The sequence below is a fragment of the Hemiscyllium ocellatum genome, chromosome 9 (assembly GCF_020745735.1).
Source record: "Hemiscyllium ocellatum isolate sHemOce1 chromosome 9, sHemOce1.pat.X.cur, whole genome shotgun sequence".
Lineage (NCBI taxonomy): Eukaryota > Metazoa > Chordata > Chondrichthyes > Orectolobiformes > Hemiscylliidae > Hemiscyllium > Hemiscyllium ocellatum.
Genome location: NC_083409.1, coordinates 82,518,185 through 82,535,859, shown reverse-complemented (window position 1 = coordinate 82,535,859; position 17,675 = coordinate 82,518,185). Strand labels below are relative to the sequence as shown.

Here is a 17,675-nt window from a genome sequence, read left to right as displayed (position 1 = left end):
AATGGTTACGTGATAATTCTTTGGCCAGCATTTTTATTCAATTCAAATTTCATTATATCTGTTTTAATGGAATTTGAACCCATGCCCCCAGAATATTGTTGTGGTTCCTGGATTATCCCTACACCATCACTTCAAACAGTTTTCTGCTCGAAATTACTCAAATTGGGACAAACTACACAGAACAGGAGCACATTCTAATCTCATACGCAAACACTTAAGAAAACAAAGTCTGTCCATGACACACCTCAACTAAACAATAGCAACTCTGAGAAACAGGAATCTCCTTTGCATTGCAATAAATAATGAACCTTGATTAAATTCTTAAATCCTGGAATTGGATTTTAATCCGCAATCTCCTATTCACCAAAGAGTCAAACTGCTATATAATTCTCAGGACTTAAACATCCATTCTGAATTTGAAGCAAAAATCACATTACCTTGGCCTCAGCAAAATTGAAAGGTGGTTTCTGCGTTAGGAACACAGACCTCCAAGTAGCAACTTTTCCTCCTTCTCTTTATCACTAACAAAGCAGCACGTTTTGATGAGTTCAGGTTGAGATTCTGGATGTAGGTTTGCTCGCTGAGTGGGCAGGTATGTTTTTAGATGTTTTGTTACCACACGAAGTAACATCATAAGTGAGCCTCTGGTGGCATGGCCTGCTTTCTATTTATGTGTTTAGGTCTCCTTGGGTTAGTGATATCAATGCCTGTGGTTATTTTTCTCAGGGGGTGGTAAATGGAGTCCAAGTCAATATGCTTGGTGGTAGAGTTCCAGTTGGAATGCCATGCTTCTAGGAATTCTCGTACATGTCCCTGTTTGGCTTGTCCTAGGATGAATGTGTTGTCTTATTTAAAGTGGTGTCCTTCCTCATCTGTATGTAAGGATACTAGTCAGAGTAGGTCATGTCTTTTTGTGGCTAGTTGATGTTCATGTATCCTGGTGGCTAGTTTTCTGTCTGTTTGTCTACTGTAGTGTTTGTTACAGTTCTTGCAAGGTATTTTGTGAATGACATTAGTTTTGCTTGCTGTCTGATTAGGGTCTTTCAAATTCATTAACTGCTGTTTTAGTGTGTTGGTGGGTTTGTGGGCTACCAGGATGCCAAGAGGGCAGAGTAGTCTGGCAGTCATTTTAGAGATATCTTTGATGTAGGGGAGAGTGGCTAGGGTTTCTGGACGTGTTTTGTCTGCTTGTTTGGTTTGTTGCTGAGAAATTGATGGACTCAGTTAATTGGGAATCCTTCTTTTTGAATATACTGTATGGGTGATTTTCCTCTGCTCTTTATAGCTCCTTTGTGCTGCTGTGTATAGTGATCATTGAAATAATCAACTAGTCACAAAATGACATGACCCACTCTCAGTGTATTGTTACATACAGATTAGGAAGGACACCACTTTGACTGGGACAACACATCCATCCGAAGACAAGCCAAACAGAGACATGCACGAGAATTTCTATAAACATGGCATTCCAACCGGAACTCTATCAACAAACACATTGACTTGGATCCCATTTACCACCCCCTGAGAAAAAGAACAGGAAATGACATCACCACATGAAATGACATCACCAACTCAAGGAAACCTAAACACATAAATAGAAAGTGGGCCCTGCCACCAGTGCTTCATCCGGAGGCTCACTGATGATGTCACCAACTGGTGACAAAATGTCTGAAAAAGAACCTTCCAGCTCAGCAGCAAACCTACATCCATTAACAAAGCAATTAAGAACCTGACACCAGGCTCCCCAACCAATTTGCACCAATAGGGCCATTTAATCAGAAGGATTATTTCTGATTCTTGGAATTGTGGTATATTTCAGAAACATTCAGCAACGTTTTTAATTTTCAGATTGCAGAATCCACAGGAATGGTTAGGTGACCAGTAAAAACTCTCCTGCCCCCACCAAATGGAGCTCTCAGTTAGTGGGGAATTCTACTGTGTGATTTGAGGGACTGCAGAAAGTCAGCTTTCCCAAGGACAGGGAAAAAAAGAGAAACCTCTCTTCTCGAACAGAGCAGACAACACAAACTTTCCTTTAGACCATTTTCCTTTTTGACACCTGCCTTTACGACCCTGCACAAAACCTGTCCTTCTCTTCTTTGCACACAAACTAATGTGAGGATTCATAACTTCTGCTTTCTCTCCATGTAGAAAGAGGGAAGAACATAAAACTTGACAAGGGGATTAAATATATGGTTGACAGGGAGGAAATCCAGTCGCAAGCACTTTTTGAATTATACTCCTCCTCATTCACTTGGAAAGAGGTCTTGTTCTGGGAGGCTGAGGCACCCTGTTGAGAGATCCTGAGCCCCTGAGGCACTGATACTCATATATAATCGCAGAGCTGAATCTCGTGTTGAGGCTCTCACCCCTTTCTAACCAGAATTTGGTGGTGATCACGATTAACGTGTGAAAATCCTTATGATTGAAAAGTTTGGCAGGGCTAAGTTCCCATTCTTGAACCTCATCAGAAGTGAAGGTTTGAACAGCAAAGTTTGCTCTGCTACCTTGAAAGCTGCCAGCAATAAATGAAACATATTTCTCCATTTTTTTTAACTTAGCATATTCTCTAATTTCTTGAACAAGAGTTTCAAGAGAGATAGAAAAATCGGTTGATATAGATAAGGTAAGCAAGAGATTTTAAGAGAGTTGCATTATAAGTCAATGTTTTTAGATTAGATTAGATTACCTACAGTATGGAAACAGTCCCTTCGGCCCAACAAGTCCACACCGACCCGCCGAAGCGCAACCCACCCATACCCCTACATATACCCCTTACCTAACACTACGGGCAATTTAGCATGGCCAATTCACCTGACCTGCACATCTTTGGACTGTGGGAGGAAACCGGGAGCACCCGGAGGAAACCCACGCAGACACGGGGAGAACGTGCAAACTCCACACAGTCAGTCACCTGAGGCGGGAATTGAACCCAGGTCCCTGGCGCTGTGAGGCAGCAGTGCTAACCACTGTGCCACCGTGCCGCCCCAATGTCTTCAAGAAGGAAAAAGAAGTCTTCTTCAGTTAGATTTTAACATACCTGATTAGATGTCCTTACAAAAAAGGGCAAAGGCACTGGACTGTCCCCAGAACTTGGGCATAGCTCTTCAGAAATATCAGAGAGGCTATCGCGGAATCCGCCACCTATTGTTTAAAAAAAAATTGGAGTTAAAAAAAGTTTTTATAATGTTAAATAATTAACTTTGGATTAGATTAATCATCATTTATCAGAACTCGTTCAAACATAGTTCACTGATTTTCCAATATCAATTGCACATCAGTACTCAGTGGTAGATCATAACTATAATTACTTCACTGAGGGCGTTTTAATACATTAGTTAAAAAATTGCTTACCAAGTCTGGGATGACAGTTAAAAGGGCACAACACAATAAAATTCTTAAAATTTTATACTGCCATAGACAAACATGCATGGCTTATGTTATTAGCCAAACTGCTCTATAAGATTGTCTTCTAATCATGACTGGGTATCCTATGCTTCCTACGAAACTCACTGTGACCCAACATTATCTCATGCAGGTTTATAAAGGCAAACATATAAAAATCTTTAGAATAATATTTCAGCTCAATAGCACATGCTGGAAACCTTAAATAAAAACAAAGGATTAACTGGGATCTATTGAGAGACCAGGCAGAGTAAACTTTAAGGCTGAACAGTGCTTACCTTGGTCAATTATGCCTTCAGAGATAAATTTACATTCCCACCACTGGTCATAGCGCGCTGGCCATCTTTGGATTTAAAAAAGAATAACAAGTGTAAAGAGTATTCTTGTATGGAGTTCTGAACTGTTAGTAATGGAAAGGGTACTGTCTGTATTAACATGTTATTGAAGCTAGAAAGATAAGTAACTTCGTCCAATTACCACTTTAATTGTTAAGCTTATCATCAATTAAATATTTCTAAACAAAGTGACCAAGTTCGAAGAGTTTGTAACAAATAGCTCTAACTGTATGTGCTCCAATGTGCTTCATGTGTTAAAGCCTTACTTCCATTATTTCCCTTCACCACAATTAAGAACTACAAAGGGCTGATACAACCTTCAGAAACATTAGTTTTATGTCCTCGAATGATTAATTTAAAGAAAATTCTGTTGACTTTTATGAAATTAATGCAACAATTGACTGCATATTTTCTGCACTTTATGACCAAATTGCCGAGTGGAAGACCATGGAGGAAAACAGAGTATCACTCGTGGAGTTGAGTAATCGTCACGATAACAAAATGCAGAACAATGTAGCCAACCATCCCATATTCAATAGAGAGTCACATTTACAATACACAAAATTTGAAATCACAAATTAGACCAGAGACTTCAACATCGATGTTGCTATATACAACAGATGGCAATGCATTTTTAAACCATCGAGTTTATACCCTGGGTTCAAAATAATTTCTAATGCCAACACAGGAATTGATTTGGTGTTCAACACATAATGGTCCTTCTAAAATCTAAAAGTAAAAGAAATTTTAACATTTATTGTGTCCAATCGCTGTTTCATGGATTACTTTAGTTTCTCTTTTTTATAAGTTATTTGAAGATGATCTTCTTCAATTGGTTGGTCAGGGTTGTGCAATAGTGTAAATGAATGTATAGGGCGACCCCTGTATCCATGGAATAATTTTCCGCGGTTTCAGTTACCCGTGCCTGAACATTCAAGGGAACATTCCATAAGTAGGGATCAGGAGGCTGCCGGGAAGGTAAGTTTCCCATTTAAATGAATGGGTTCACTCCTATCTGCAGTTTCGACCTTCCATGGTAGGTCCTGGAATGTATCCTACTGTAATTCCAAATTTAATACCCTCACATGCTTACTTCAATTAACAATTCATAGATATGTAAATGCAATCTCAAAGCAAGGTGGAAGTCAGAGCAAGGGGATTAAATATCCGAAGCTCCATTCCATGATAATGCAATAATAAACTCATTGGAATGCAGGCCTTTAACAGTGTTCAATAAAGAAATGGGTTTCAAGGCAGTAAATCAAATGATTTAGCCCTGTTACAAAGTAGAACTAACAAAGCAAAATGACCTGCAGTCCATTCAAGTTGGTCTGAGCACAAAGAAATAAAAATGTAAGGCAGGGAAAGCCTATATAATTTATTAAATAAAACAAATATGTACGGTACTTGTGAACTGAAGTACAACAGAAGCTTTGTAATTCTGGTGTATGCACAAACTGACCTATATACAACAAATATGATGGAGGTAACCTGCAGTAAATAAACATGTTTCTATTCCTGCCATCAGAAAATCCCCTAGCCCTCATTCATTTTGGAATCTCTTGTAGAAGACTTCATATACAGAATATTTTGTCTCCCAAACAATACCTGTAATCTAAGGGTTTCTCGCATTTGTCCGAAGGCTTCAAACCTTCAAACATCTGTAAAACAAATACGTAAAACAATGCAATTTAACATGGTCTGAATAACTTGTACTCAATTTCACAGAGATTTCATGACTGAAGTTGAGTATAATAAGAAAGAAATCAAAATAAATCCCATTGTTAATTATTTGAATCAGTTACACTTCACAAAGAACAATTTAAGTCTTTGCAATGCTGTTTGAATGACATAAAACTATTTTTTTATTTAACAGAAAGAACGAAAGCTTTTCACTTTGTGGGGGTGGTTTTGGAAGTGGAAGAAAGTGGGGAAATGCAGGTAATTATGGATTGAGGTTGCTCAGTATTCTCTCATTTTTGGTGATTGCCCTCATCTTAGTGGGAGCTGAAGAGGAAAGCACAATCTGCTTCATACAGTAGGGAAACCAATTAGGCCAAATGAGGGTGGCTTACTGGAATTTTCCTGTACTGAATCCAGATGCTAATTGGAGATTGCCTCCTCATAGTAGGCTTGAGAGGGGTGGGGAGGCCCTGCTTGTGGGGGAAAAAAAAAAGAGACATCAGGACCTCCTCGATGACCTCGAGAAAGAAACCACGTATCAAATGAAAAAACTATACATCCTCCATGCTCATGGCCATGACAGCAATGACTCATTATTTTTAAGTTTTATATAGGCATCAGAAACTGTTTACATTTTGGTGTGCCCTTTTGTTCTTTCTGTCTCCAAAACACAGACTTGCATCAGATATTCTGAGTGGCTGCCCTGATCATTTCTCCTGCTGCAAATGTGTTGCTGGTCAAAGCACAGCAGGCCAGGCAGCATCTGCAGACCTCATTTTTTACTCTGATCATTTCTCCATCCAGTTTCCTTAACTGAATACAGAGGAGGTCTCTGAATTGGCTGCCTTCCACATTGCGGGTGAACATCAGATACCAAAAAGATCTGGAAAGGGTCCCAACGTAGGATTCAATGTTAATGGAAGAATTTAGTACAAAATCATAATTTTGATTTCCTATTGTTCCTGCCCTTTTGTAAAAGGGTGACAGATGTGCACTTGTGCCTTCCTCAGGCCATGTTGCTGACTCCAATTTGATGGCACAATCTGACTGGTGACCTGTCAGGGTCCAATGGTTGCCTGTGATGATGCAGGACTTTAAGTCGTGCAGCAGGTGAAAGACAAATCCAGCAGTAATGAACTTAAAATGTTGGGAGGTCATCAGGAAGACTGCATTGAGAAAGCAAAGGTGAGCAGTGCTGTCCAGCACCTTGAGAAGGATGTATCTTATGAGGGCATAAAGGATGGAGGTGATTAAAAAAAAGATGCTATCTCCTCACCAAATTAGAAATACAAGACAGAAAATTACATAATTAACAAAATAAGTGTGCAACCTATAAAACTGAATTATTCACTTATCTGTTTCCCTGTGGATATGATGATTTTTATGTCATCTGTGGCCAGTTTAGACTTTGCGATTTATACATGATCATTACCTAATCCCACATTTATCTGTCCATCAGTTCCTTTCTTGAGGATACCTAATCATTTCTCACAGTACTGTCTGAAACTTCCAGTGCCTGGCCTCTCTATAATGTGCATAAGTTTGCACACCAACAATTCAGTTAGCCTTTGAATCACCAGTGTCCCCCTTGCCTTAAAAAAAACTGCCAACTTTTAAAAGAATGTGGTGGTCCTGGTGACTTGTTAGCCCAGAGGTCTGCATACATTTTGCTGAAAAAAATGAATTAATAATGCAAGGGAGATACAGACAATAAAGAAGCATGCCTCATGAGAGGTGTGTCACTTAAGACAACAGAGGCTTTGCTTCAAAAAGCACGTGAAAGGTGGAAAGACAGCAGCTGGACAATATCATAATAATTGCCCAAGAGCTAACAAAATTCCTGAACAGTCATAGAGATACACAGCACGGAAACAGACCCTTCGGTCCAACTTGTCCATGCCGACCAGATATCTTAACCTAATCTAGTCCCATTTGTCAGCACTTGGTCCATATCCCTCTAAACTCTTCCTATTCAGAAACCCATCCAGTTGCCTTTTAAATGCTGTAATTGTACCAGCCTCCACCACTGCCTCTGGCAGCTCATTCCATACACGCACAACCATTTGCGTGAAAAAGTTGCTCCTTAGGTCTCTCTTATATTTTTCCCCTCTGACCCTAAACCTATGCCCTCTAGTTCTGGACTCTCCCACCCCAGTGAAAGACTTTGTCTATTTATCCTATCCATGCCTCTCATGATTTTATAAACTACTATAAGATCACCCCGCAGCCTCTGACACTCCAGGGAAACAGCCCCAGCCTGTTCAGCCTCTCCCTGTAGCTCAGATCCTCCAACCCTGGCAACATCCTTGTAAATCTCTTCTGAACCTTTTCAAGTTTCACAACATCTTTCTGATAGGAAGGAGACCAGAAATGCATGCAATATTCCAACAATGGCCTAATCAATGTCCTGTACAGCCGCAGCATGACCTCCCAACTCCTGTACTCAATACTCTGACCAATAAAGGAAAGCATACCAAACACCACCCTCACTATCCTATCTACCTGCGACTCCACTTTCAAGGAACTATGAACCTGCACTCCAAGGTCTCTTTGTTCAGCAACTCTCCCTAGGACCTTAACATTAAGTGTATAAGTCCTGCTAAGATTTGCTTTTTCAAAATGCAGCACCTCACATTTATCTAAATTAAACTCATCTGCCACCTCTCAGCCCATTGGCCCATTTGATCAAGATCCAGTTGTACTCTGAGGTAACATTCTTCGCTGTCCACACACCTCCAATTTTGGTGTCATGTGCTAACTTATTAACTGTACTTCCTATGTTCACATCCAAATAATTTATATAAATGACGTGAAGTAGTGAAGAAAGATGTTCTAGATCACTTTGAGCAGACATACCTGTGTGAACACAGCATTCTTACAAGAGGGATCAAGGGAGGGATTATTCCGGTGCTCCATAGCAACTCGCCGATTGATGTAGAGTTTTGGCATGACATTGGGATTGTTAGTCTCTGAATCCTTGAGGCATTGTGTAATCAGAGCTCCGCGCTGTTTTGATAGCAGAAGGAACTGCTTGATGTGCTGAAACACAAAATGCTGGTATCAATCTGTTATTTTTAATAAGTGCTCGGCAGAGGTTGGTTTGGTTACATTTTGCACATGTAGCAAGTAAATCTTAACACTGGGGTAAAATATCTAACGTCCTGATTTAATGAGCAAAAGTGCTCCTGGTGTCCTGATACCCACTCCATCTCTTTCAAAATATCAAAAATAAGGTTACATCTTGCATTATCTGGTCTTTTTTTTTACTTCTGCAATCTTGATTCTCGTAAAGCAGTTACATATTTGCCAGCAAAACAGTAATTAGAACTCAGAAATAACCCAATGCTTGCAAAAAAAACCATCTGAGTGCCCAGGTGATAGGATGAGGCTTAAATAAATGCAAAACCTTTCTTTAGAAAGGTAAATAATTTCAATGCTGCATGCAGGTCCAACTTACATACTTTGGGTCACATACAACCTCTGAACCTGCAATTCAACTGCACCAATTGTGGCCTAATTGCACATAAATTTTACACTTTTGTCCTGTTTGAATTTTACAGGCCTGGAGGTTGAAGAGGGCTGCACTTCGCAAACTCTAGATTAAAACAAGAAAAATTTGCTCGTGCAAGCAGCATGAGGAAAGAGGGATATGTGGAAATTAACTGGAACATCCATGCAAACTTTCTATGTGGCACTGGAGAAAGTAATAGCTGTTAACTTTTCATTTGTCAACACCTCCTATGTTGCGAATATCAGTATAGCATTCCAGCGTACAAGATAATTGCTACTTGAAATAATTTTTAAGTGCCAAACTCCAGAAAGGAACTACAGTCTTGGAAAGCATATAATTCTGGTGAGTCAAGCAGAATGATAAAAAGATTGCAAAATCCTGGCTTATATTTTTTCAGTAACTCACCTTTAACTGACCAAATGACCCAACTGTGTGATCCCAGGCTGGAACAAGATAGTGAATAAGGCTGTCCAGGAGTTTAAGGAATCTGGAGAACAATAATGCGACTCATGAACATATCAGGTTGTTATGTTATTATCCTTGAACATTTTTTTAAATTAAAGGCTTGATCATAATCGGAAAAAAATTAGAACATAATCTTTCTTTTAAATCATTCTATTTTTCTACCAACTTATTCCTATTCAATTCTATACAATTATTCCATTCCACTCAAATTTTACATGGGAATGCCTAAAATGGTCAGCCAACAGTAAGAATAATTGATTCTTGTTAAATTATAATGACCTCTTATAAATTGCAACCATTCTTATTACTTTAATCATCTATAGTTTCTTAATTTGAAAGTTGATTTTCAAAGTCAAAGTCAGAGTTGCATTGCAATGGTGCTTGCTTGCAAAATGAAAGGCTTGTCAGTACAGTTGTAGTGCTGGTTTTGAAATCACACGATTTTTCTTTGAAAAACAGCCACCCTATCAGGCATTTGGATTGTCATTTAATGGATTGTTTAAAAGACAATGCATCCAACAATACATTGGAGAAGTATACCCTACACCTCTGAGGTATAATTTCTTTTGAAAGTGTTTTACACACACTTAATTATACAGATCTTAAACATGGCTAAAAGAATACAAATTGAAGCTTTTCATCTTGCACACACAGGACCCAGTTCTTCATAGCCAAAAGCAATTTGTACATCACTGCATCTTTTTCACTGAGGAAAATGGGCTATGGAGATTACCAATCTGTTGCAATGCCCATGACAACACTGACTTAATCAGCATCTACCCACTTGATTTAAAGTTCAATCAATTAAGATAGACAGTTAACAATTTCTGCTTCATCTCCATAGCAACCAATCAGTACCCTCTGCTCATGCAGTGTAAATTAGTGTTCCTTCTCAAAATTTGATTTCTTGCACTCTAGTCCTGAAGTATGCAAAATGAAAAACTTAAACTTTGTATCCTTTTTAACAATGATTAAATTCTGTACTACTAAGTAAATATTTATTCTATAGAATGGCATATTCTTGTCAAAATTATAAGTGAAAGAAAGGATTAATACAGTCACAATTAATAAGGATCCACCACGGGTTAGTACTTGCCATTTATCAATGCCACTTTTGAACTAACTGCTAGATTTAGCAGAACAAAGTTGAGGGAAAGAAGGAAAGCATACTTTTAAGTAAACTTACATGTAAAGATAGCTTCAAGTCTATTAGTTATTAACTAAGCACAGCAAACTTTAATTTAACTGGCACCTCATGAACCAGCACTTTCAACAAACCGGGATAAATTATATACCTGATGTTTACTACATTATCGTGATCTCCCCAATGCTCGAGTAATAAGTTGAGAGTACAAGTGAGAAGGCTCTCACTCGCACTTAAGTTTTATTTAAGGCAAAGTTTCATTATTGTTTAAGTGATAAATAAAGTCTAATGTTGATGTGTATACTCCCTGCATTAAGTTTCTATTACTCAGTGTGTGTTTTTACATTGATTATGCGGACCTCTTAGTCAAACCGAATATTTGATCAACTGGCACACTCCTGGTGCCATAGATGTCAGTTAATAAAAAAAAATTGCTTGCAATGCCACAAGAAGAATATACTTTTAACTAAAGTATTTGACTATGCCCATCACATATTATTTTGTCCTGCTTTATTTTACTCTCTGACCGAGCTGATAATGAGGTAACCTGATTTGGAGTTTCTGAATTCTGCCTTTACGTAATCCATCAAAAATCTTTCAGCCAGTTGACAATGGGAAAAATGAAGACTTTCTTACATTCTATAACACAGTCAAACTTCATCAGTTCAAAATCTCTTCCGATGCATCAAGTTTTTGTTCCAAATTTGCTGAATATAATAAGTTATCAAAATACAATTTATCAAAATGCATTAACTGGAAGTAAAACTGGATGTCAGCATGCATCTTTACTTCAAGGAAGTCCAAATATAGATACATACCTGTGGATTACTATAGCTCTTCTATATAGATTGTCAGGATTATGTCCCTCAAGCCGTGGATAACGAACTAGGTTTGCAGCTTGAAACATATCAACGTTTAGTCCTAGGTCTCTTTCCCTCGAAGATCTGATCTTAATGCCATGTAGTCGGACATCTATTCCTCCTTCTATTGGAAAATGTTAAAGAAAGACTTAACATTCTTATAATTCACTGGCATCTGCTTCACAGTGGAAGATTATCTTTTTGGACAGTTATTTTGTAGCAATTTGCTCATCAGAGGCAGGAATCCGTTGTTCAGTAAGAAACTGTGGCAATGTTGCCTGTACAATTGATTTTTACTGAATGCCCAGGTGAATACGTACTATTTGTGGGGAAGAGCAGCTAAGGGAACTGTAGTTGGTCAGAGATGAGAATTATCTTTTCCTTTTCCACTCTTAGTGGAGGCTGATGAGGGGTTGGGAGAATTCATACTGACAGGTAGTATCTGGGTGTTATCAAATCATACAGTATGGAAACAAAGCCTTCAGTCCAACTAGCTCAAGCCAATCATTACCCAGAATAAACCAATCCCACTTGCCTGTGTTTGGCCCATATTCCTCCAAACCTTTCCTATTCATACACTTATCCAAATGTCTTTTTAGATGTTGTAATAGCAATGTAAAACGATTCTCCTGGGGTACTCTAATAATTCAGGTAATGAAGTGAAATGTTTACTCAACTATTCAATCCTACAGGCTGTCTACATTTAAACACACTATCTTCAAAGCCTCACCTTTTTTGGAAACGCCAGTTTAATCAGCATCTCTCACCAACAAGTGAGACATTTGTCAATGTGATGAACATTACATAAATAAGTTACTGTTGCTACAGAGAATCTGGCAATAATTTACAGTGGTATTACTTATGCTATTCCTGTTAACAAGAAAATCTCGTACTTCAAATGCACACAGGAGACTTGCAACATCGTGGCTTCACTTTTCAAGCACAAATCTACCAAAAGCAACAAAGTGATTGATACCAAAGTCTCAGTCAACTTCAGAGTAGCTGCTAGAGAAGATAAGAGGGTGTCTTGTGTTTTCCTTGTTGTTCTCTTGCTTCTTAGATAGTCCCCAGGGTTGAATGTGACTTAGTTCCATTCTGGAAGGGATGGGTTCTGACGTGGATGAATAATCCAATCATGCCTCAGGTGAGGCAGATGGTGTTTCAGGAGGCAGGTGGGTGAGACACTCCATATTCTGTATTTCCGCTGCTTGTATTTGGCCTCAAATTGTTCCACGCAGCGACGTGTAAAGTGGTTGGCGTCTTTGTGGATGTATGTTTTCTAGTTTGCGTGCTCTAGGACAAGGAATTTTCACATGTCGGTGGCAATGTTGCCTTTAGTTTAGGCAGAATTGTGGGCTGTCTTTGTAGTGTTGCTTCCTGTGCCCTCCTAGTGATAATGTAGCATTGCAGAGTTTGGAGCAGAACACTTGTTTAGGGAGTCATGTGTCGGGTGTATTGACAATGTGCCCTACCAAGTGCAGGCCAGTCGTGCATGACCACTGCCCCAGTACTAGTGATATTGGCCTGGGAAAAGCCGTCATGTCGGTATGCCTATCCTGCTAGTGGACTTATAGGATATTGCCAAGATAGTGATAACTATCCTGCGATTTGAAGTGACTACTGTACATGGTCCATGGTCCATGTGGTGTTTGCGTGTGTGTGTGTGTATACGCATATATACACTACGACTGGTCTGTAAACCCTGTGAGCTTGGTGCTACATATAAAAGTCTCAGATGTCAAGCACTGTTTCTCAAGCATCTTAAGGCTGCACTGGCCCATTAGAGTCAATGTTGGATTTCATCATCAACGTCTGTTTACACCAATAGGAGGCTCCCAAGGGATTTGTTGCACACTGAAAATTATGTCCATTGTACCTCTTGATGGACTGAAGACACATGAAGTCTCAGAGAGGAGTGCTTCTGCCACTGGGAAAAGGCAATTGAGGAGAATTCTCACTATAACCGTTCCCATGGCAGAGAGGAGGGAAATCTGTCTGTAATTTTCAGTTGAACTTGTGTCCTTTCTTGAAAGTGGTCACAATTAGTATTCCTGGCATTTCTCGGCATTACCTTTTCCTTCTAGAAAAGTGAGATGAGGTTGTCGATGCATACCAAGAGTGCCTCTCTGCTGTATTTTAGTATTCCATTGGGGAATTCATCCGTGACAGAAGGCTTGGTTTCCAGCTGTTGAATTGATTTTTCAATCTCAGGGCTGTTGAGGTGTGCTGACTTGGCAGCAAGTAGTGTGATCAGGGATAGTGTCAACAGCATTTGCATTGAAGGCTGCATCTTGGTCAGCACATCTTGAAGTGCATTCTCCAGTGAGTACTGATGGCCTTTGCGGCAACTGTCCATTTGTGGCTCTCATCAGAGTAGGTCCCAGGGTACTTGGACTGTAGATGATTTTGACTGTGTAAACAGCATGACTGTCAGAGGGGTGCTGAGTCTCCTTGTGCTCTTTTCACCCTATTCTTTAGGTCATGGTTATTCCTTGTATCTTGGCATTCAGTTGCCTATAGGCTTGTAACCTCGTGTTTGGATTTTTATAAAGCTGCCACTTCAGGACTGCATTGAGTTTACAATCTTGGAGATCCTGGATCTCCTAATCGCTCTGTTCAAACCACTCTTGATGCTTCCTAGTTGAAAGGCTGAGCATGTCCATACAGATGCTGCAACAAGGTACTGTAGGTATTCCATAGCTCTGGCACATTGGTGATCATCAGGTTGACAGGGAAGCACCACATCAGTAGGTCATTAACATTGAGTCTCTTGTGGCAGAGTTTTCTGCCCCTATTGTTTCGGGACCTGGTTGAGAACGGTAGAGTGGATTAGTTGGTGGCACTCCAACAATCATTGGCCCCTGACACTCTGCCAGTGATGCAGACATATTTGCGGTTCCTCATTTAAACACTGATGTAGTCTATTAAGTGTCAGGGTTTGGAGTGGGAGTTGTTATGAGGTCATGAGCTCGTCTGTCTCATGGTCTAGGCACTTTATGAGGAGGGGGATTCCAGTGGAGTTTCTGTTCACTACACGTTCCTTGTCTAACAAAACTTCCCAAAGGTTCGGGGACCTCCCTACTCCAGGATCGAAGTCACTGATGAGAAATAATTTGTTTCCCTTAGGGACGTGGGACAACATTTCTTATATAGTCTTCATGTCTCTGCTATCATTCAGGCAGGTGGTGATAGGAATCCAATAAATATGAACTCAATGTGGAAACAAATCACACTTTGTTCTCCTTCAGAAATATTAAAAATATATAACTCACTTTCAAAATGCTTTCTCACTGTTTCGGAGCACTTGGTTTTGGTATTGCTGAAGGATACATGCCATTGAAACCCTATTTTGCACACATTAAAAGAGAGTCAGGAACGCCAAATTTCAAAGGCCATAAAAATTTATACAGAGTTGGAAAAGAGTGCCAATTCATTGAAAAGTAGATTCTGAATGGCCAAGGTATTTCCAAGGTTAATGCTCGAGCGAACATGTAACGCGGGGCTTTGTTTATTTTGAAAAAATATGTATTATTTGGATTTTTTTCCCTGCAGGGGCCAGGTTCCTGCATGCGGATGGGAGAAACAATGCTTTCCTTGTACATTCACCATGACAATACTTTGGCTAATTACATTCTGGATCAGTGGTGCTGGAAGAGCACAGCAGTTCAGCAGCATCCAAAGTGCAGCGAAATCGACGTTTCGGGCAAAAGCCCTTCATCGGGAATTTTCACTTGGCTAATTAGAGGTGACTTGCCAACTGAAAGGGATAAATAATTTCACTTAGAAGTTTTGTTCTAATAAAAATGGGAGCAGAGCTGAAAAATAGTAGAAAGAGAGATTCAGGTAAAGCTAAAACTAGGACAGAGCAATAGGGCTGGGAGCATGTGATAGAAAAAATGCAGGCTAGGCTACACAACTAGTAAGAAAAGGATGGCCTTGGATGGAAGTTTGACGGATGCGTGGATTTGATTATGGGCTAGACAGATGAGCCAATAGATTATATTGCAGGTCTGACCTGCACAAATGGTATAACCAAGTAGTTTTACAACCTTGTGCTCACTATCTGGCCAATATGAATGGGTGGCAGTGAGTAAGGGGAAGAGACAATATCACTACTAAACTGGCTATTTTGGATTAGGACGTGGGCTAAAAGCAGGGAATTAAAGGGTTAAATAATCTGACAAGAAAATGCTAGCAAAGTCGAAGAATCTATGACATCATCAGACTTGGGTGAAGAGCCAGATCAGGGAGCAAATATAGTAAGTAACAAGGAGGTAGCCTAGACTGCATTATTCAGCAGTTTAATTTAGATAAATGCATATTGGGAAAGCAAATGTTAGCAGGACTTCTACACTTAACTAGGGAGTGTTGCTGAACAAAGAGACCTTGGAGTGCAGGTTCATAGCTCCTTGAAAATAGAGTTGCAGGTAAATAGGATAGTGAAGAAGGCGTTTGGTATACTTTCCTTTATTGGTCACAGTAAAAAGTGAGGTCTGCAGATGCTGGAGATGGAGGTTTTACAGGGGGCAGGGTGGGAGGTGGTGTAGTCCAGGTACATCCCATATTCCCAATTCCTTCGTCTCCGCCGCATCTGCTCCCAGGAGAACCAGTTCCAATACCGTACAGCCCAGATGGCCTCCTTCTTCAAGGACTGCAGATTCCCCCCAGACGTCATCGACGATGCCCTCCACCGCATCTCCTCCACTTCCCGCTCCTCCGCCCTTGAGCCCCGCCCCTCCAACCGCCACAAAGACAGAACCCCACTGGTTCTCACCTACCACCCCACCAACCTCCGCATACAGCGTATCATCCGCCGTCATTTCCGCCAACTCCAAACGGACCCCACCACCAGGGATATATTTCCCTCCCCTCCCCTATCAGCATTCCGTGAAGACCACTCCCTTCGTGACTCCCTCGTCAGGTCCACACCCCCCACCAACTCAACCTCCACTCCCGGCACCTTCCCCTGCAACCGCAGGAAATGCAAAACCTGCGCCCACACCTCCTCCCTTACTTCTCTCCAAGGCCCCAAGGGATCCTTCCATATCCGCCACAAATTCACCTGCACCTCCACACACATCATCTATTGCATCCGCTGCACCCGATGTGGCCTCCTCTATATTGGGGAGACAGGCCGCCTACTTGCAGAACGCTTCAGGGAACACCTCTGGGATGCCCGAACCAACCAACCCAACCACCCCGTGGCTCAACACTTTAACTCTCCCTCCCACTCCACCGAGAACATGCAGGTCCTTGGACTCCTCCATCGCCAGAACATCATAACACGACGGTTGGAGGAAGAGCACCTCATCTTCCGCCTAGGAACCCTCCAGCCACAAGGGATGAACTCAGATTTCTCCAGTTTCCTCATTTCCCCTCCCCCCACCTTGTCTTAGTCGATTCCCTTGAACTCAGCACCGCCCTCCTAACCTGCAAACCTCTTCCTGACCTCTCCGCCCCCACCCCACTCCAGCCTATCACCCTCACCTTGACCTCCTTCCACCTATCACATCTCCATCGCCCCTCCTCCAAGTCCCTCCTCCCTACCTTTTATCTTAGCCTGCCTGGCATCCTCTCCTCATTCCTGATGAAGGCCTCTGGCCCGAAACGTCGAATTTCCTGTTCCTTGGATGCAGCCTAACCTGCTGTGCTTTAACCAGCAACACATTTTCAGCCCTATTGGTCACAGTATTGAGTAAAGGGATTGGGAGGTCATGTTGCGGATGTACTGGACACGGGTTAGGCCACTTTTGGAATATTGCATGCAATTCTGGTCTCTATCCTATCAGAAGGATGTTGTGAAACTTGAAAGGGTTCAGAAGAGATTTACAAGGATGTTGCCAGGGTTGGAGGATTTGAGCTACAGAGAGAGACTGAACAGGCTGGGGCTGTTTTCTCTGGAGCGTCAGAGGCTGAAGGGTGATCTTATAGAGATTTATAAAATCATGAGGGGCACGAATAAGGTAAATAGACAAGGTCTTTTCCCGGGGGGTGGGGAGTCCAGAATTAGAGGGCATAGTTTTAGGGTGAGAGGGGAAAGATATAAAAGGGATTTAAGGGGCACTGTTTTCACATAGATGGTGGTGTGTGTGGGGAATGGGCTGCTAGAGGGAGTGGTGGAGACCAGTACAATTGCAACATTTAAAAGGCATCTGGATGGGTATATGAATAAAATGGGTTTGGAGGGATATGGACCGGGTGTTGGCAGGTGGGACTAGATTGGGTTGGGATACCTAGTCGGCATGGATGATTGGACTGAAGGGTCTGTTTCC

At 41.0% G+C, this 17,675-nt stretch overlaps 1 protein-coding gene across 1 annotated transcript in view; it reads right to left on the bottom strand.

Annotated features, from left to right (window-relative positions):
- hectd3 (HECT domain containing 3) overlaps positions 1-17,675 on the bottom strand; it is a 69,209-nt gene that overhangs the window by 30,169 nt on the left and 21,365 nt on the right. Inside the window, exons 9-14 of the mRNA XM_060830521.1 lie at positions 11,362-11,527; positions 9,340-9,421; positions 8,280-8,462; positions 5,349-5,401; positions 3,684-3,748; positions 3,041-3,144 (exon numbers count right to left, since the gene is read on the bottom strand). Of these exons, the coding sequence (XP_060686504.1) occupies positions 3,041-3,144; positions 3,684-3,748; positions 5,349-5,401; positions 8,280-8,462; positions 9,340-9,421; positions 11,362-11,527 (653 nt within the window). The remainder of the gene's footprint in view (positions 1-3,040; positions 3,145-3,683; positions 3,749-5,348; positions 5,402-8,279; positions 8,463-9,339; positions 9,422-11,361; positions 11,528-17,675) is intronic.